Raw genomic sequence first — 20,896 nt, 5'->3', positions numbered from 1 at the left:
CGCTGACAATAGACTGGTTGTAATCGCAGTCAATGTGATGGCAAGGCCTGGATTGTGGGAGTGGGTAAGGACATGGGAGAAGGTGTTCAGGCTCGAAAGCTGCCGAACTGAATATTGAGTTCCATGGGCTGCAGAATCCCCAAACGGAATGTGACATGCTGCTTCTCTGGCTTGCACTGAGCTTCACTGGAACACTGCAGCAAGTCTGAGATAGAGATGTTGGCCAAGGGACATGGTTGTGTGTTGAAGTTAGACAACAGGAAGCTCCGGATCGTTTTTGCAGGTGTAGTGTGGGTGTTCTGCAAAGTGGCTTCCCAGTCTGTTTCTCATCTTCCCATTGTAGAGGAGACCACATTGTAAACACTGACTAGATAGACTACATTGAGTGAAGTGCAGGTAAATCACTGCCACTGGACAGACATTCCCCACCCCTTCTTCGTCACTCTTGCACAGGGACTGTTCCTTTTGGGATACACAGGCCCACTCCTCTGCTACCAGAACCCAATGGCACTTTCCCATGTAGTTGCAGAAGGTAAAACACTTATCCGTTTACTTTCTTCCTTCTCACTATCCAAGGCCACAGACACAGTTTCCACGTGAAGCAGCAATTTACTTGCACTTGACTCAATGTCGTCTGCTGTACTTGCTGTTTACAGTGTGGTCTTCTCTAAATTGGGGTGATGAAACTCAAATTGGGCAACTGTGTGGGGTTACAATGATAGGGCTGAGTCTGAGTGGAATGCTTTTTGGAGGATCAGTGCAACCTCTTTTTGCACTGGAAGGATTCTGTGATTCCAGCATCTGCAATGCTTCAATTCTCTTTTTTTGACTTTCAACTTTTATTCCGTTCAATAGCACACAATGGTAGCAGTGTGCACCATTAACATGGTGCAATGCAGTGAGCACACAAGTTCCTTTAACAGGACTTTCCAAACCTGTGATCTCAATTACCTAGAAGGACAAGGACAGCTTACATGGGAGCACTGCCACAAGATGTTCCCTTGGTGACATATCATCTTGATTTGAAACTATATCACTGTTGCTGCATCAAAATGCCAGAAACTCCCTCCTGGTCAGGAAGGTGTTGCTGTGCCACAAGGACTGGAGTGAATCAAGTATCCTGCTCACCACCATTACCACCTCCAGGGCAATTAGAAATGGACACCAAATGTTGGTCAAGTAAATGAGACCCACATCCTATGAATGAATAGAGCAATTTATTATTACAAAGTCATGATAGTCCCAGTTGTTTTCCATCCCCATTAACATTCCTGAGCAACACTGTCTCTGTACCACCTTTCCCAAGAGCCTCTAAAATTCTGCACTCTGAACAAACCAAGGGTTTGTAGCTTGTCGTTTCTCCTGAACTCAGTTGTGTATAGTTTTCTCTCTCCCCTCATCTAAGTGTTGCAGTGCTCGATTCTAATTGATCGGTATACTTCTACATCTGTGTGTGCTTCACCACATCCTGGAGAGATTGTTAACTACTCTCAACCTTTAAAGAGCTGTTTGCCATGTTGCTGCATACCTAGGGTTTAGAACAGTTAAGCAATGGTAAGATGTAGAATTTCAGTTTTGTAATATGTTGGATGAGAAGAGGGGAATGGGAGTGGGGAATTGCATATGAATTAGAAATAACAAAGTGTAGGATAATTCTACTGAAAATGAGAGGCAGCAGGAAGGAAGGTTAACTTTGATCTTGACTGAGGAAAGCCGTGTGGTTTTATTTTGAACAAATCCTCTGGGTTTTTAAAAAATTATTTCACAAAGATTTCATCGCTGTGTGATGATCCTCTTTGAATCCTGAAAGTAGATGGCTAAAAATCTCATGTTTTTACAACTGGGTACATCTGTCATGGGATGGTGGGGGATGGGTGGAGAGGTGCAAAGTGTAGGTGGAAAGTTAGGTTGTTAGCTGAGAAGGTAATCTTTTGTTTGTTAATGAGCAGGTAGAAAAATGGAAGATTTTAAACAGGGCAAGGTAATAATCAAGGTTTCAAAAGGAAAGAAAGAGGAAGTTGCAAAACCATCAGATAATGCACAGGTAAGTTTTTTTTAATAAAAGTGCAGCATTTCACTTGGAATTTCCATCCCAGCTACAGTTTGGATATAACTGTTTTAAATGGTATACATTAGCTTGGTGTATGATTATACACACATTAAAGATTGCAACACAAGATCAAGAATATGTCAAATTATCCTTGATTTTGTACCTAGAGTCGTTGGTTACAAAAGCCTGAAGGCCATTTTCAGTTTGTAGAAGGCATTAGGCTGTGTATAGTTGTGTATAATTATTGATAATTTATGAAGGATATAACAAAAGTGGAGTTACAAGTATCAATTTACTGGCATAAGAACAAAGGCATTGCAGATACAAGGACTCTTAAAAAAAGCTGAAAATGCTGTTACTTAGTTAAAAGTTTAAATTAAAAGTTTCTTGTAGTTGCAAGATGAATAGGAGGAGGTCTGGAACAAGTTGTTCCTCTTGTAAAAATTATGTGCAGTGAAGATTAGCTTAGAATAGGTAAGTAAAGAAATACCTGTTCAGTTTAAAAGAATTAGATGAAGGAGAATAAGGAAGCAACAATATTTAGTCTCCTTTTCAGATGGAATTATGTTTGAGGCTAATATTATAATTTTACACAGACATGGGAGCAACTTTGCTATCATCATCACATTTTAGTGTCACTGTATACAAGACCGAAGCTTAACTGCAGGCCTTGGTGATGGAATGTTAACCTGGACTTCCCTGTGATCTAAGAATCAATATTATTTTGAATTCTATGTTTCCTTTTTTTCCCTAAGAAATCCTCTTGTCCCAGTAATAGTGTAGTTAGGCACTGGGAAATAGAGCTATGGGATGTCAGGATACCCTGGATGGGACCATTTGAAGACTGTTGCAGACAGCTAAAATGTCTGTACATTCAGACAGTGGCTTAAATGAACTTTTCCCATGCAGTTTTGGTAGGATTAGCGATCTGTTTTGGTCTCAAGGCTAGAAGGTCACAGCAATGGGCTTGTTTGGCTTGTCTGTCTGAAATTTGCTACCCCTTTGCCATTTTTACGAAAGTCATTGAAATTATTGGTACAGCTTGAGAACCTGCAATTCATGTTTGAGTATCAGACATTATCCATATAATTCAGGGTCATGAGTTATAACTTACCTCACTGCTTACAGGTTGTAAACAGGTACTGCAGTAGAACATGCAAGATTGAGGAAATAGTTGAAAAATGACTTTAATCCAAAGTCTTTAATTCTACAATGGTTAAGCTATTCATGCTCATAATATCGTGATCAAAGAAAGTGCAATACACTAATAATTTCTGTTCTTGCATATGAGATGTTTGTATTTTCAACCCTTAGACATTTAAAATGTTGTACCTTTTGTCAAAAGCTTTGTTCTAATTGTTCTTATGTGTTACACTCTGTTTATCTTTTAGATAAGGCTAAAAAAACAAGTGGCAGACTTCCAACACAATTTTCAAAATGCTGAGGTAAGGAGATTAGGAATTATGAAGTTAAAAAACGCTGTGTTAAGTCTGCATTACTATTGATCAACTTTTGGAATTCTCAAGGAAACTGTGAGATGACAGTCAATCTGATTTGATGATCCACCAAAGCTGAGAATAGTGTGCTGCTGAAGAGACTGAATTCAAAGTTTGGGAGAAGATTTGTACCTCAGGTGTTCGTTGTTGTGGTTCTGTTCGCCGAGCTGGGAATTTGTGTTGCAGACGTATCATCCCCTGTCTAGGTAACATCCTCAGTGCTTGGGAGCCTCCTGTGAAGCTTCCTCCAGCATTGATAGTGATTTTTATCTGCTGCTTCTGGTTGTCAGTTCCAGCTGTCCGCTGCAGTGGCTGGTATACTGGGTCCAGGTTGATGTGTCTGTTGATAGAATCAGTGGATGAGTGCCATGCCTCTAGGAATTCCCTGGCAGTTCTCTGTTTGGCTTGTCCTATAATAATAGTGTTGTCCCAGTCGAACTCATGTTGCTTGTCATCTGAGTGTGTGGCTACTAAGGATAGCTAGTCATGTTGTTTCGTGGCTAGTTGGTGTTCATGGATGCGGATCGTTAGGTCTGTGTGTGTGGCTCACCAAGTCCTGAACTACGAAAGCAACCACCCCAACACACACAAAAGAATTTGCATCAAGACATTGTTCAAAAGGATCACCACACAATGCAGTACACCAGAACTGCAAAAAGAGGAAGAAGAACACCTCTACAACGTATTCGCCAAAACAGATACCCGCGCAATTTCATCAACAGATGCCTAAGGGAAAGACAATGGAATGAGGACATGCCACAACCCAGAGGACATGCCACATTACCATACATCAAAAACATTTCTGAACTAACAGCCAGACTACTGCGACCACTAGGACTCATAACAGCACACAAACCAACAGCCATTCTCAGACAACAACTCACCAGGACGAAGGATCCGATACGCAGCATGAGCAAAACCAATGTAGTGTACAAAATCCCATGCAAGGACTGCACAAAACACTATATAGGACAAACAGGAAGACAGCTAACAATCCGCATCCATGAACACCAACTAGCCATGAAACGACATGACCAGCTATCCTTAGTAGCCACACACTCAGATGACAAGCAACATGAGTTTGACTGGGACAACGCTATTATTATAGGACAAGCCAAACAGAGAACTGCCAGGGAATTCCTAGAGGCATGGCACTCATCCACTGATTTAATCAACAAGCACATCAACATGGACCCAATATACCGGCCACTGCAGCGGACAGCTGGAACTGACAACCGGAAGCGGCAGATACAAATCACTATAAATGCTGGAGGAAACATCACAGAAGCGCTTCACAGGAGGCTCCCAAGCACTGAGGATGTCACCTAGACGGGGGACAAAAAGTGTGCAACACAAATTCCTAGCTCAGCGAACAGAACCACAACGAAGAGACTGAATATTGATGAGATTGCTTCAGTCACTTCTACATTTCACCACCTGACTTTGTAAGGAATAGTTTAATAAATATGATTAACAAAATGGCAGAATATTAGTCAGGTGCTGAATTTGAAGAATGTGGGCTGAAAAATGTGTCGCTGGAAAAATGCAGCAGGTCAGGCAGCATCTAAGGAGCAGGAGAATCGACGTTTTGGGCATAAGCTCTTCTTCAGGAATGTGAACAACTGTAGAGAAATAGCTTTGGATTTAAAATGTAGTGTGTCATAAGGATGGATTGTTGAAATCTTAATGAAGCTAAATTTAGGTGAATATGTGATGATGCAATTCTTAATTTAGACAGTGTATACCACTAAGTTTCTAGCAGATGCATAATTGTGTTCTCTCAGAGGGCACATCAAACCTCATGTTGTATATTAGCGGCGGGTGGGGGAGAGGTGACATGATTCAGCAGTTGTTAAAAACCAGGCTCGAGAGACATCAAATCTAGAAAATTATCCTCTTTTTCTTGATAACTGTGCAGCAACATTCACAAGATTGAATTTTGTTCATTTTGAATTTTGACTACGATTACTGTAATGAAGTCCATTGTTGAATTCCTCACATTACTGTTTTCTTTAGACTTGGAGAGGTTGATGACAGTTAATCCCTGAATCAGAATCTTCAAATCAGAACCTTTGACTTGAAGACATTTTATATTCGTTTAAAAAAAATACAAGGTTGAAAACTGGTCAGCTAAGCAAGATGTATGGGCTACATTTCACTAATTTGGATTTATTTTGTTGCAGTAAATTTGAAAAAGAAGAAATCTTTTAGGAAGGAAAGGCTACATTTAAAATGTAGTTGACTTTGAAGCAATGTAAATGGAAGGAAATGGCTGCTGGAAGTGGTTGGAGTAAGGGGAGACGAGCACTTTGAAGCAGAGAGCAAAGAATCTCAAATACTTTGAGCACAGGTGAGCAACGAAGTGCTCACCTGTGCAGTGCAGTGGGATGCTACTTAAGTCTGTAAATCAGAACTTTGGGATTCAGAGATGGGGAAAAAGAACAGTAAAGCAAGTGATAAAGACATGGATTTTAAGTTTAATTTATTGTGATGTTTTCAAATGAACCAGCATAAATATGTGAAAGGAAACTAAGCCTACAGTTGCCTTGGTTCTGAGAGTTCGGCGCACCAAGGTTGTGCTCTCAATTCTGCAAACAAAGAACATTAGCAGGCCATTCAGCCCACCAAGTCTGGCCTGTCATTCAATATGATTATATCTGCTTGAACGCTTCTGTACCTTTTATCCACCTCATCCCTACAATCCTGTTGCCATTAGTCATCAGAAATCTATCAACATCTACTTTAAACATGCTAAGTTACTGAGCTTTCACAGCCCTCATGTTAGAGACATCCAAAGAGTCACAACCCTGATGAAAACAAAATTATCTACCTCTTGGACCAAAGTGATATTTTCCATATTTTTAAATTGTGTCCCAGTACTAGATTCCCCAGTCAAAGAAACATTTTACCTTCATCTACCATGTCTTCTCTGTTTCAGTTGTTTGTAAGTTTCAATGCATCATCTCTTAACTTCTGAAACCCTCGAGAACAATGGCCAAGTTTAACTAAGCTCTCTTCATAGGACACTTTCTCATCCTGGCAATAGTCTGGTGAATCAACATGGTATTCCTTCGAAATTAATATCTTTCCTGAGGTGCAGAGACCAAAATTGCATACCCTACTCCTGTTGCGAAAAATCAGGCTCTTCAATATTTGAAGCAAGATTTTATTGCTCCTGTACACAAGTTGTCTTGAACTAAAGGTTTGCTCTTCGCCTTTTTAGTCTTCTGAATAGCTGCTGCACCTTCATGATAGCCTTCAGTGACTTAACAATGAGGATATCTGTGTCCCTTTGTAAATCTACATTTTCCAACCTCTTTCCGTTGAATAAATTCTCTGACGTCTGATCTTTCTGTCAAAATGTAACATATTGGTGATGGCGTGCCTATTCATCTACAACCCTTGCTCTTTTAATTGGAAGTGGTTATGAGTTTGGAAGTTGCAAAGGAACTTTGGTGAATTTCTGAAGTGCATTTTGTAGATTGTATACTCAACTGCTACTGAGCATTGGTGGTAGGGAGAGTGGATATTTGTGGATGTGATGCTAGCTAACTGAGCTGCTATGGGCTTCAGTGATTATAATGCATGAAATTTCACGAAGGCGATTGTTGGATTTTCTCTTGTTGGAGATGCTCATTGTCTGGCAGTTGTGTTGCATTAATGTTACGTGCCATTTGTCAGCCCAAACATGGACATTGTCCAGGTCTTGCTTCATTTGAATGTTGTTACATTTTTTTTCCTCACTTCCCCCTTTTATCAGTAGCAGCTATTTGATACCGTGTATTGGGAGGAGAGAGGTTGTGATCTTGACTGCACAGACAGTCATTATCTCCACTTTCTTGTGTACTTCCCACAACACTTTAACCCATTCCTACTTGAAGACCCATCTATCTCCTTCTTCCATTTCTTCAGTGTTCCAGTGTCCTTGCACTCGGGTAGTGAATTTTACAGCTTCGTGACCCATTGGAAGAGATAATTCCTCCTCATCTGGGTTTGAAATCTGCCACACCTTATCTTAAAATGATGATTAATCATTGTAGATTGTCCCACCAAAGGAAAGATTCTTTCTATGAGTACCTTGTCAATTCCCTTTAAAGATAGCAGTGGGATCTTGGAGTTCTGGCAGAGGGGAGATTTGAGGTAAAGTTTTTTTCATAATGGAGGGATAAAGCAACATGAGATAGGTGCTACTATCTATCATTGTTCAGACAATATTTTTACTGTTGAAAAATTGACCAAAAAAGAAGTTGAATTTTCATACCCAAAAAAATCCTAGTCCAAATTTGTTCCCAAGAAGTAATTCAATTTGAGGTGATGCATTTTGGGAAGTCTAATTCTAGAGCGAATTATACAGTAAACGGAAGAGCCTTGGGGAAAGTTGATGAGCAGAGAGATCTGGGAGTTCAGGTCCATTGTACCCTGAAGATTGCTGCACAGGTGGATAGAGTGGTCAAGAAGGCAGATGATATTCTTGCTTTCATCGGATGGGGTGTTGCGTATAAGAGCTGGCAGATCATGTAAAAATTGTACATGACATGGGTTCGGCTGCTTTATGATACTGTGTACAGTTGTGGTTGTCATGTTACCAAAAGGATGTGGACGCTTTGGAGAGGGTGCAGGGAAGGTTTACGAGGATGTTGCCTGGTATGGAAGGTGCTAGCTATGAAGAGAGGTTGAGTAGGTTAGGATTATTTTCATTAGAAAAAAGGAGATTGAGGGGGGACCTGATTGAGGTCTACAAAATCATGAAGGGTATAGACAGGGTAGATAGAAATAAGCTTTCTCCCAGGGTGAAGGATTCATAACGGGTGGTCATGCTTTCAAGGTGAGAGGTGAAAAGTTTAAGGAGGATTCACGTGACAAGTAGTTTACACAAGGCTGGTGGGTGCCTCGAACGTGTTGCCAACAGAGGTAGTAGAGGCAGGCACAGAGGCAGTAGATTCATTTAAGATGCATCTGGACAGATGTATGAGTAGGTGGGGAGCAGAGGAATACAGATGTTTAGGAATTGTGTGACAGGTTTAGACAGTGGATTTGGATTGGCTCAGGCTTGGGAGGGCTGAAAGACCAAGTCGCCCAGTGAAATATGTGGGTGGAAATTGCAAATAAGGAAAGAAATATCACTTGATGGGACTTTAGGCCCCCGAGTCGTAAGACAGGAATTGAGAAACAAATATGTTGGGAAATCTCCGATATATGTAAGCATGATAAGATTGTAATAATGGGGGATTTTAATTTTCCAAACATTGACTGGGACTACCATAGTGTGAATGTTTGGATGCTGAAGAACTTGTCACGTGTTCAAGAAGATTTTCTTTATTAACATATGCATACACCTACTGGAGAGGGAGCAAAATTAGATTTTCTTTTGGGCAGTAAGTCAGCGCGGGTGACTGAAATAAAAGTGGGGGAACACTTGGGTCTAGCGATCATAATTCTATTGCTTTCAAAATGGTTATGGAAAAGGATAAGCCTTCCATAAAAGCTTGGAGTAAGGCAACTTTTACTGGTATGAGTCAAGAAATTACAAAAGTGAATTGCAGTAGACTGTTCGCAGGTAAAAAGATGTCTGACAAGTGGGAGGTATTCAACAGTATGATGATGAGAATTCAGAGGTATTTTGTTCATGTTGGAGTGAAGGGTAAGGCTGGTAAGATTAAAGAACAATGGATGAATAAAGATATTGAGGTTTTCGTAAAGAATAAAGAAGAATTTTATTTTGGATATAAACAACTTGGTTCAGTTAAGCTCTTAATCAATATAGTGTATCAGGGCATTCTTAAGAGAGAAATTAGGAAGGCAAAGAGGAGATATGAGATAGCATTGGCAGATGAGGTGTTCAGGATAATCTAAAGAAATTCTACAAATACATTAAGAGCAAGAGGGTAGTCAGAGAAAGGATAGGGCTTCTTAAAGATCAAGGATATCATCTTTGTGTTGAACCCCAGATGAAATTAATAATTCACCTCAATTTTTACTGTGCGCAAAGAAATGGAGTATAGAGAAGGTTAAAAATCACACAACATCAGGTTATAGTCCAACTGGTTTAATTGGAAGCACACTAGCTTTTGGAGTGACACTCCTTCATCAGGTGATAGCGTCGCTCCGAAAGCTAGTGTGCTTCCAATTAAACCTGTTGGACTGTAACTTGGTGTTGTGAGATTTTTTACTTTGTACACCCCAGTCCAACACCGGCATCTCCAAATCATGAGTATAGAGAATGCAGAGAAATAAAGTTTGATGTTTTAACAACAGTTCACATTACAAAAGACAAAGTTCAGGAGATCTTACGGGATACACAGGTAGATAAATCTCCAGGACCTGATATAATGTGTCCCAAACTTCATGCAAAGGAGGAAATTGAGACCCCTTGCAGAAATATTTGCATCATCTATGACTACAGGTGCCTAATGACTGGAGGATGACTACTATTGTACCTTTAAGAAAGGTTGTAAGGAGAAACCAGGCAACTATAGGCCTGTGAGTATGACTTCAGTTGTATGTAAATTCTTGGATTATAAAAGGTAGGATTTATGGGCATTTAGAGAAGCAAAACTTGATTAGGGATAGTCAACATGGTTTTCTGTGTGGAAACTAATGTCTCTCAAACTTGATTGAGTTTTTTGAAGAAGTTACCAAAAAGATTGATGTCAGAGCAGTAGACATTGTTTATTTGGATTTTAGTAAAGCCTTTGGCAAGGTTCTGCATGGTAGACTAATTAGTAAAGTTACATCACATGGGATTCAGGGTGAGCTTGCCAATTAAATACATGATGGCAGGAGACAAAATGTAATGGTGGAGGGTTGCTTTTTAGACTGGAGACCTGTGACCAGTGGTGTTCTGCAGGGATCAGTTCTGGGTCCTCTTTTGTTTGTCATTTATATAAATGATTTTGATGAGAATCTCAAGGACATGGTGAGTAAGTTTGCAGAAGACACAAAAATTGGTAGGATAGTATACAGTGAAGGAGGTTATCTAAGATTACAGAGATTTTGATCAAATGGATCAATGAGCTGAAAAATGGCAGCTGGAGTTCAATCTGGATAAATGAGAAGTCTTGCAATTTGGCATAACAAACAAGGGTAGGACTTGTACAATTAATGCTAGGGTAGTGTTGTAGAACAGAGGGACCTCGGGGTGCAGGTACATAGTTGTTTAAAGTTTGCATCAACATGGAGTCAGGGTGGTTTAAAAGGCATTTAGCACAATTGCATTCATTGCTCAATCCTTTTAGTATCGGAGTTGGGACATTATGTTCATGTTGGACAGGAATTGGTAAGGCCTGTTTTGGAATACTGTGTCCAGTTCTGGTAGCCCAGTTATAGGAAGGATACTATAGATAAGAAAATGTTCAGAAGAGATTTACCAGGATGTTGCTGGGTATGAAAGGTTTGAATGATAAAAAGGATGGATAAGCTGGGAATTTTTTTCACTAGAGCATAGGAGGTTAAAAGGCCACCAAATAGAGGTTTATAAAATGATGAGAGGTATAGATAGACTTGTATTTTTCCTGAGATGGGGAACTTCAAGACTGGGGGCACATTTTTAAGGTGAGACAAGAGAGATTTAAAAAAGACGTAAGTGGCAAATCTTTTACACACAGAATGGCCCAAGTACCGAATGAACTTCTTGAGGAAGTGATGGATGTGGGTACAGTTTCAAATTTAAAAGACATTTGAATAGATATATGAATAGGAAAGGTTTGGGGTGACATGGGCTTGGAGCAGGCAGGTGAGACTAGTTTGGAATTATGTTTAGCATGGACTGGTTGGACCAAAGGGTCTGTTTCTGTGCTGTGTGACTCTATGACTATGTCTCGATGTGGGAAGTCCAGGACAGTTTTAGTTAGAGTCATAGAGCATACAGCATGGAGACAGTCCCTTTGGCTAAAACTGATCCATGCCGATCAAAATATCCATCTATACTAACCCCATTTCCCTGCACTTGGCCCATGTCCATCTAAACGTCTCCTATCCATGTATTCATCCAAACATCTTCTAACTGTTGTTCATGGACCCACCTCAACCACTTCCACTGGCAGCTCATTCCATATGCGTACCACCCTTTTAAAAAAAGTTGTCCCTTAGGCTCCCTTTATTCTTTCCCCTCTAACCTTAAACTGATGCCCTCTCGTCCTTGATTCCCCAACTATAGGAAAGAGATTGAGTGCATTTGCTCTATTCATGCTTCTCATCATCTTATACACTTTTATAAGATCGACCTTCAATCTCCAATGCTTTAAAGAAAAAAATCCTAGCTTGTCCAACCTCTCCCTACAACTCCGACTGTTGAGTCCTGGCAACATTCTTTCTGTTACAAGGTGACCAAAACTAAGCATCATACTCCAAATGTGGCCTCACTAACCTCCTGTACAACTGCAACTTCCCAACTCAGTGCCCTGACTGATGAAGGCCAGTGTGTCAAAAGCTGCCTTCTACCTGTGACTACCCTGTCTACCTGTGACTCCACTTTCAGAGAACCGTGTACCTGACCTCCAAGGTCACTCTGTTCAACTACACTCCTGAAGGTCCTACCATTCACCATGAAGCTCCTACTTCGATTTGACCTTTCAAAATGCATAACCTCACACTTATCTATATTACAACTCTACTTGCCATTTCTCGGCCCATTTCCCCAGCTGGTCAAGATCCTGCTGCAATTTCTGATGACCTTCCTCGGTGTCCACAATAACCCCTATTTTAGTGTCACCTGCAAACTTACTAATCATGCCTTGTACATTTTCATCTAAATTATTAATGTGGATAACAAACAGCAATGGGCCCAGCACTGACTCCTGAAGTACTCCACGAGTCACAGGCCTCCAGTCTGACAAGCATCCTTCCACTATTACTCTGTTTCCTACCATGGAGGCAATTGTGTATCCAATTTGCCAGCTCGCCGTGGATTCCATGACATCTAACCTCCCAGAGTGGCCTACCATGTGGAACTTTCTCTAAGGCTTCATTGAAATCCATATCGACAACATCCACCGCCCTGCCCTCATCATTATTCCTGGTCACTTCATCAAAGAACTCGAACAAATTTTTGAGGCATGATCTCCCATGCACAAAGCCATGCTGACTGTGCCTAATCAAGTCCTGTCTTTCTAAATGCATGTTTGTCTTATATCTCAGAATCTTCTCAAGTAACCTACCCACCACAGATGTTAGGCTTATTCGTCTATAGTTCCCAGGCTGTTCTTTGCAAAAAGGAAAAGGACCCAACATTTGTTACCCTGCAGTCGTCTTTGACCTTATCTGTGGCTACAGATAATGCAAAATTGTCAGCCGGGGCCCTGGCGATTTCTTCTCTAGCCTCTTGCAGTGTTCTTGGAAATATCTGGGGATTTATTCACCTTTCTACATTCTAATTCGTCCAATACCACTTCTACTGTGAAATGGATTGTCCCCAAGATAGGACCCTTAACTTTCCCAAGTTGCCAAGTCTTCATGTCCTTCTCCACAGGAGAAATGTTCATTGAGAATCTCGCCCATCTCCTGCATTCTACACTTTGGTCTTTGAGGGGTCCTATTCTCTCTTCAGTTACTCTATTTCCTCTAATATACTTTTTAAAAACCCCTTCTAATTCACCCTAATCTCTCAGCCTGGGCTATCTCGTGCCGTCTTTTTGCCTCCCTGATTTCGTCCTTCAGTAAACTACTGTATCCTCCATATACCTCCCAGGGATTCCCGCCTCTCTGAACTTGACGTTCTCCACCCTCTCAACCTCAGCTCTGTTGATATAGATGGGGGTGTGTTCTCTTCCCTTTTTTTTTGAAGTCCATGATCAGTGTTGCTGAAAATGAGGAGAGATCTTACTGTTGACCTGAATTGAATTAATGCTAAATTAAAACTGTTGCTGAAAGAGACAAATATTGCCAAAGATTTTCATCTTGCACTCATCAGGACACAGGTGAGGTTCCAAATTTGCAATGAGCACAACAATTTATCGTCCAGGAGAAATGGTTACTGGTGATTTGATAGGTCGACCCGGGTCAAAGCATTGCTGTGGAAATTGCAATGGCTCTTGGCTTCTGAAACTCGCTGGTTATTCAAAAATGATGCAAATTGAACTTAGTTCTTCTCTGTGGAGAAACATTTTACATTGTCAGCAAAACCTGTCTATGTTTTTATTTGACATTGTGAACTTATTTGTGGATGCAGGACTGAAGGAAATCATCAACATTAGGTACTACAAACTCACTGTCATTTTCTGGATCTTTATTTGTGGAATGTATGAGCTTAAGAACGCCACAGTCAAGTTTAATCTTAATGATCCAATATACAGATGGTGGATGTCTGGAAACTCCTCATGGTCGAGGCGCTCATAAACACCTATCCTGTGTTTTATTCATTTAATTCTTATGACTGACTACCAGTGAGCAATTCAGCACTGTCCTATACCTCTGGCAGCCACAGTCTTTCTGATTAAAAAAGTTAAAACCTTGGTTCCTCTTTGTAGTGATTGGAACGGGGTTGACCTAATTGACTATCAAGTCATTTATTGGGGCTGTTAACTTGGGCCATTCAGGAAAACCTTGGCTGACCAATGTAACTTGGAGATTAGAATGTCCTTCATTCAGGTGACTGGCTGCACACTGGTTGGCCACAGCCAACATCCTGTGCACAAGTAAATAACAGGTAACTTGATGAAGGGATACCAGCCTCTGTGCAGTTATTTGACTCTTTCAGTTTATTTCAGATTCTCTTTGTTAGACTGGTTGGCAACGGTCTCTTTTTACATTTGAACATCTGCCACCACTTGGGCCAAGTACATTTCCAGAACCAAAGCGTCAACACTATTCTTTGAACAAGATTACGCTGCATTTGACTTTGAGGACAGGTCCTTCAAGCAAATGTCAGTTTGTTTGCTCTCTTTTTTCCAAGAAAAAGCAAACTACTGCCATCAGTCCAACCGTGACCTTCAACTCTCAGCTCACAGTTTCAACCAAACTTCTTTTGTAAAAAGAGAAACGGCAAGGATTCTCACAATCATTTTATTTTAAGTCTAATAGAGAGAAACCGTACAATTGACCACAGTGGGGGCTGGAATAAAACCTCTACCTAATCAAAGTGGATGTTACATTTCTGAAAATCTTACAAGGTATTGTCAGCCCCGTGTGTAGCCACAGACATGAGTCTAAGATGGTATGTTGCCTGCCTGATACCAGGTGCAAATGTGTTGCTGGTCAAAGCACAGCAGGCCAGGCAGCATCTCAGGAATAGAGAATTCGACGTTTCGAGCATAAGCCCTTCATCAGGAATAAGAGAGAGAGCCAAGCAGGCTAAGATAAAAGGTAGGGAGGAGGGACTAGGGGGAGGGGCGATGGAGGTGGGATAGGTGGAAGGAGGTCAAGGTGAGGGTGATAGGCCGGAGTGGGGTGGGGGCGGAGAGGTCAGGAAGAGGATTGCAGGTTAGGAGGGCGGTGCTGAGTTGAGGGAACCGACTGAGACAAGGTGGGGGGAGGGGAAATGAGGAAACTGGAGAAATCTGAATTCATACCTTGTGGTTGGAGGGTTCCCAGGCGGAAGATGAGGCGCTCCTCCTCCAGCCGTCGTGTTGTTGTGTTCTGCCGGTGGAGGAGTCCAAGGACCTGCATGTCCTCGGTGGAGTGGGAGGGAGAGTTAAAGTGTTGAGCCACGGGGTGATTGGGTTGGTTGGTTTGGGCGGCCCGGAGGTGTTCTCTGAAGCGTTCCGCAAGTAAGCGGCCTGTCTCACCAATATAGAGGAGGCCACATCGGGTGCAGCGGATGCAATAGATGATGTGTGTGGAGGTACAGGTGAACTTGTGGCGGATATAGAAGGATCCCTTGGGGCCTTGGAGGGAAGTGAGTGTGGAGGTGTGGGCGCAAGTTTTACATTTCCTGCGGTTGCAGGGGAAGGTGCCGGGGGTGGAGGTTGGGTTGGTGGGGGGTGTGGATCTGACGAGGGAGTCACGAAGGGAGTGGTCCTTGCGGAACGCTGATAGGGGAGGGGAGGGAAATATATCCTTGGTGGTGGGGTCCGTTTGGAGGTGGCGGAAATGGCGGCGGATGATACGTTGTATGCGGAGGTTGGTGGGGTGGTAGGTGAGAACCAGTGGGATTCTGTCTTGGTGGCGGTTGGAGGAGCGGGGCTCAAGGGCGGAGGAGCGGGAAGTGGAGGAGATGCGGTGGAGGGCATCGTCGATCACGTCTGGGGGGAATCTGCGGTCCTTGAAGAAGGAGGCCATCTGGGCTGTGCGGTGTTGGAATTGGTCCTCCTGGGAGCAGATGCGGCGGAGACGAAACAATTGGGAATATGGGATGGCGTTTTTACAGGGGGCAGGGTGGGAGGAGGTGTAGTCCAGGTAGCTGTGGGAGTCAGTCGGTTTATAATAGATGTCTGTGTTGAGTCGGTCGCCCGAGATAGAAATGGAAAGGTCTAGGAAGGGGAGGGAGGAGTCTGAGACAGTCCAGGTGAATTTCAGGTCGGGATGGAAGGTGTTAGTAAAGTTGATGAACTGTTCAACCTCCTCGTGGGAGCACGAGGCAGCGCCGATACAGTCATCGATGTAGCGGAGGAAAAGGTGGGGGGTGGTGCCAGTGTAGTTGCAGAAGATGGACTGTTGCCAGTGTAGTTGCGGAAGATGGACTGTAGGTTGAACAGTTCATCAACTTTACTAACACCTTCCATCCCGACCTGAAATTCACCTGGACTGTCTCAGACTCCTCCCTCCCCTTCCTAGACCTTTCCATTTCTATCTCGGGCGACCGACTCAACACAGACATCTATTATAAACCGACTGACTCCCACAGCTACCTGGACTACACCTCCTCCCACCCTGTCCCCTGTAAAAACGCCATCCCATATTCCCAATTCCTTCGTCTCTGCCGCATCTGCTCCCAGGAGGACCAATTCCAACACCGCACAGCCCAGATGGCCTCCTTCTTCAAAGACCGCAGATTCCCCCCAGACGTGATCGACGATGCCCTCCACCGCATCTCCTCCACTTCCCGCTCCTCCAACCGCCACCAAGACAGAACCCCACTGGTTCTCACCTACCACCCCACCAACCTCCGCATACAACGTATCATCCGCCGCCATTTCCGCCACCTCCAAACGGACCCCACCACCAAGGATATATTTCCCTCCCCTCCCCTATCAGCGTTCCGCAAGGACCACTCCCTTCGTGACTCCCTCGTCAGATCCACACCCCCACCAACCCAACCTCCACCCCGGCACCTTCCCCTGCAACCGCAGGAAATGTAAAACTTGCGCCCACACCTCCACACTCACTTCCCTCCAAGGCCCCAAGGTATCCTTCCATATCCGCCACAAGTTCACCTGTACCTTCACACACATCATCTATTGCATCCGCTGCACCCGATGTGGCCTCCTCTATATTGGTGAGACAGGCCGCTTACTTGCGGAACGCTTCAGAGAACACCTCCGGGCCGCCCGAACCAACCAACCCAATCACCCCGTGGCTCAACACTTTAACTCTCCCTCCCACTCCACCGAGGACATGCAGGTCCTTGGACTCCTCCACCGGCAGAACACAACAACACGACGGCTGGAGGAGGAGCGCCTCATCTTCCGCCTGGGAACCCTCCAACCACAAGGTATGAATTCAGATTTCTCCAGTTTCCTCATTTCCCCTCCCCCCACCTTGTCTCAGTCGGTTCCCTCAACTCAGCACCGCCCTCCTAACCTGCAATCCTCTTCCTGACCTCTCCGCCCCCACCCCACTCCGGCCTATCACCCTCACCTTGACCTCCTTCCACCTATCCCACCTCCATCGCCCCTCCCCCTAGTCTCTCCTCCCTACCTTTTATCTTAGCCTGCTTGGCTCTCTCTCTTATTCCTGATGAAGGGCTTATGCTCGAAACGTCGAATTCTCTATTCCTGAGATGCTGCCTGGCCTGCTGTGCTTTGACCAGCAACACATTTGTAGCTGTGATCTCCAGCATCTGCAGACCTCATTTTTTACTGCCTGATACCAGGGCCAGGGATGTCATAAAGCGGCTGTAGTATATTCTGAATGAGGAGGGTGAACATCCAGTGGTCATGGTACACATAGGGTACCAATGACATGAGTAAACAAAGGGATGAGGACCTGAAATTGTAACTCAGAAAGTTTGGAGATAAATGAAAATACAGCACCTCAAATACAGTAATCTTAGAATTACTGCCAGTGTCATTTGCTCGTGAGAGCAGGAATTAGAGGCAGTATCAGATGAATGCATGGTTGGAGAAATGGTGCCCCAATGAGAGGTTCAGATTCTTGAGGCATTGAGGCCCTTTCTGGGGACAGTGTGACCTGTACAAGCCTGACTATTTGTACCTTGGCAGAGATGAAACAAATATGCTTGTGGGGGCTTTTGCTGGTTGAATTGATGAGGTTTTAAATTAGTATGGTGGGGAATAAAGTGTTGGCTGGAATGGGTCAGATTTCAGATCAGGAAACAGGAAGTAGAGCATCAGTTAGTGGTGTAGTCAAAAACTCGAAAATACAAAATAACCAATATTTTAAAAAGTGTCTAACAAAGGAAATTGATGGGATTGAGCTGTTTATCCTTCTGTGCAAGGGGTTTTACAAACTAGCCAGATGAACTAAGGGCACAAATAGACAGTTGGCAGAATGATGACATTGCTTTAATGAAAACCTGGTTAAAGGAGGGGCAGAACTGGCAGCTCGTTACCCCTGGATATAGAATTTTCAAGCAGGATAGAATGAATGACCAAAAAAGGTGGGGGAAGCAGTATTCGTTAAAGAATCACTTAATGATGAGAAGGCATGATATATACTGAATGGGTGAACAAATGAGGCTTTATGGGTTGAATTTGGGATTTAAAAAGAGGCAGTTATGCTACTAGGAGTATACAACAGACACCCAAACAGTGAGAGAGAGAGAGATGGAAGAGTACATAGGTAGACAAATTTCTACTTGTAGGAATAAGAGAGCAATAACAGTAAGAGACTTAGCCAACCCAGTATCAACTGGGGTTCAAACAATATAAGGAGCATAGAGGATGAAAAAAGTGATGGACAGTGTCCAGGAAGTTGTTTCAAAATGATACGTAACAAGCCCAACGAGCAGCAATACAATTCCAGATTTTGCTTTGGGACATGAAGATGTGTGTGAGTAAAGTGACATTGGGTGACCATTTTGATTTACTATTGTTACGCGTACCAAGATACAGTGAAAAGTATTGTTTTGCATGCTAACCAGACGAATCGAACTTTACATAAGGGCATCAAGGTAATAGAACAGAATATAGGATATAGTGTTGCAGCTACAGAGAAGAGAGAGTGAAAGATCAGCTTTAATGTATGAGAGACCCTTTTATAAGTCTGGGAACTGTGGGGGAAAAAAGCTGTCCTTCAAACTTGGTGTGGTTTTTCAAACTTTTGTATCTTCTGCCCGATTGAAGAGGGTAGGGAAGAGTGTAACCAGAGTGGGAGGGGTCTTTGATTATGTTGGCTATTTTCCCGAGACAGCGGGAAGTGTGGACAGAGTCAATGGAAGGAAGGCTGGCTTTTGTGATGGACTGAGCTGCACTTACAATTCTGTAATTTCTTGCATAGAACAGTTGCCAGACCAAGCTGCATGCATCCAGATAGGGTGCTTTCTAAGCCACTTTCTATAGTCCATGTACAAAAATTGGTAAGAGTCATAGTGGATGTGCTGAACTTCCTTAGCCTTCTGATAAAGTAGAAGTGTTGGTGTGCTTTCTTGACTGTCATGTCAACGTGGGTGGACCAGGATCAATCGTTGGTGATAATTACATCTTGGAACCTGAAGCTCATGACTCCTTCAACCTCAGCACTATTGATACAGATAGGGGCATGTCCTCCAATCTGCTTCCTCAAGTTGATGACTAGCTCCTGCTAACATTGAGGGAGAGATTTGCACCATGCCACTAAGGTGTCTATCATAGAACATAGAACAATCCATCGCAGAACAGGCCTTTTGGCCCTCAATGTTGTGCTGACCTGTGAACTAATCTAAGCCTATCACCCTATCCTGTCCCATCGTCATTCATATGCTTAAATGCCTCTAATGTGGCTGAGTTAACTACTTTAGCAGGCAGAACATTCCACTCCCTTACCACTCTGAGTAAAGAACCTGCTTCTGACATCTGTCTTAAATCTATCACCCCTCATTTTGCAGCTATGCCTCCTCGTGGAAGCAGATGTCATCATCTTATCTCTTTCCTGTACTCTGTCTCATCGTTGTCTGAGATCTGATCCCTTATGGTGGTGTCATCAGCAAATTTGCAAATTGAATTCGAGCTGAATTTGACCACACAGTTGTAAGTGCATAAGGGTATACTGAAGGGCTGAGTACGCAGTCTTGCAGGGCACTAGTGTTGTGTATTATCTTGGAGAAAGTGTTGTCGTCTTTTCTAACTGCAGTCTGCTTGTCAGGAAGTTGAGGATCCATTTGTGGGGGGGTCTCCTAGCTCTTGGAATTTGGAGATTAGTTTTGTTGGAATTGGGGTTAGGGTTAGTGATCGTAATTGGCTAGTTTAGTATTAGTCTGGAAAAGGATAGAGATAAATCAGGAGGAGAAGTTTTAACTGGAGAAAGCAAATTTTATAAAACTGACAAGTGATTTGGTTGAGGCGGACTAGACAGGATTGCTAAAGGATAAATCAGTGGTAAATCAGTGGTATCACCATTTTACTTTCTAAATGGTGAGAAAATTAGTAAAGCCAAAGCACAAAGGGATCTGGGCGTGCTGGTCGAGGATTCTCTAAAGGTAAACATGCAGGTTGAGTCCGTGGTTAAGAAAGCGAATGCAATGTTGTCTCTTATCTCAAGAGGGTTGGAATATAAAAGCAGAGATGTGCTACTGAGACTCTATAAAGCTCTGGTTCGGCCCCATTTGGAGTACTGTGTCCAGTTTTGGTCCCCACACCTCAGGAAGGACATACTGGCACTGGAACGTGTCCAGCGGAGATTCACGTGGATGATCCCTGGAATGGTAGGTCTAACATATGAGGAACGACTGAGGATACTGGGATTGTATTCATTGGAGTTTAGAAGATTGAGGGGAGACTTAATAGAGACGTACAAGATAATACATGGCTTGGAAAAGGTGGACGCTATGAAATTGTTTCTGTTAGGTGAGGAGACTAGGACCCGTGGACACAGCCTTAGAATTAGAGGGGGTCAATTCAGAGCGAAAATGCGGAGACATTTCTTCAGCCAGAGAGTGGTGGGCCTGTGGAATTCATTGCCATAGAGTGCAGTGGAGGCCGGGACACTAAATGTCTTCAAGGCCGAGATTGATAGATTCTTGTTGTCTCGAGGAATTAAGGGCTACGGGGAGAACACTGGTAAGTGGAGTTGAAATGCCAATCAGCCATGATTGAATGGC

At 43.1% G+C, this 20,896-nt stretch overlaps 1 protein-coding gene across 6 annotated transcripts in view; it reads left to right on the top strand.

Annotated features, from left to right (window-relative positions):
• Positions 1–20,896, top strand: part of osbpl8 (oxysterol binding protein-like 8) — a 419,660-nt gene that overhangs the window by 114,393 nt on the left and 284,371 nt on the right. For all 6 annotated transcript variants that reach the window (XR_009645711.1, XM_060839573.1, XM_060839571.1 and 3 more), the window contains one exon: positions 3,442–3,495. Coding sequence is in view for 5 of the 6 variants with exons in the window: in XM_060839573.1 (XP_060695556.1) it covers positions 3,442–3,495 (54 nt within the window). In the remaining variant the exon portion in view is untranslated. The remainder of the gene's footprint in view (positions 1–3,441; positions 3,496–20,896) is intronic.

The sequence above is a fragment of the Hemiscyllium ocellatum genome, chromosome 19 (genome assembly GCF_020745735.1).
Source record: "Hemiscyllium ocellatum isolate sHemOce1 chromosome 19, sHemOce1.pat.X.cur, whole genome shotgun sequence".
Classification (NCBI taxonomy): domain Eukaryota; kingdom Metazoa; phylum Chordata; class Chondrichthyes; order Orectolobiformes; family Hemiscylliidae; genus Hemiscyllium; species Hemiscyllium ocellatum.
This window is presented reverse-complemented; position numbering and strand designations above follow the sequence as displayed.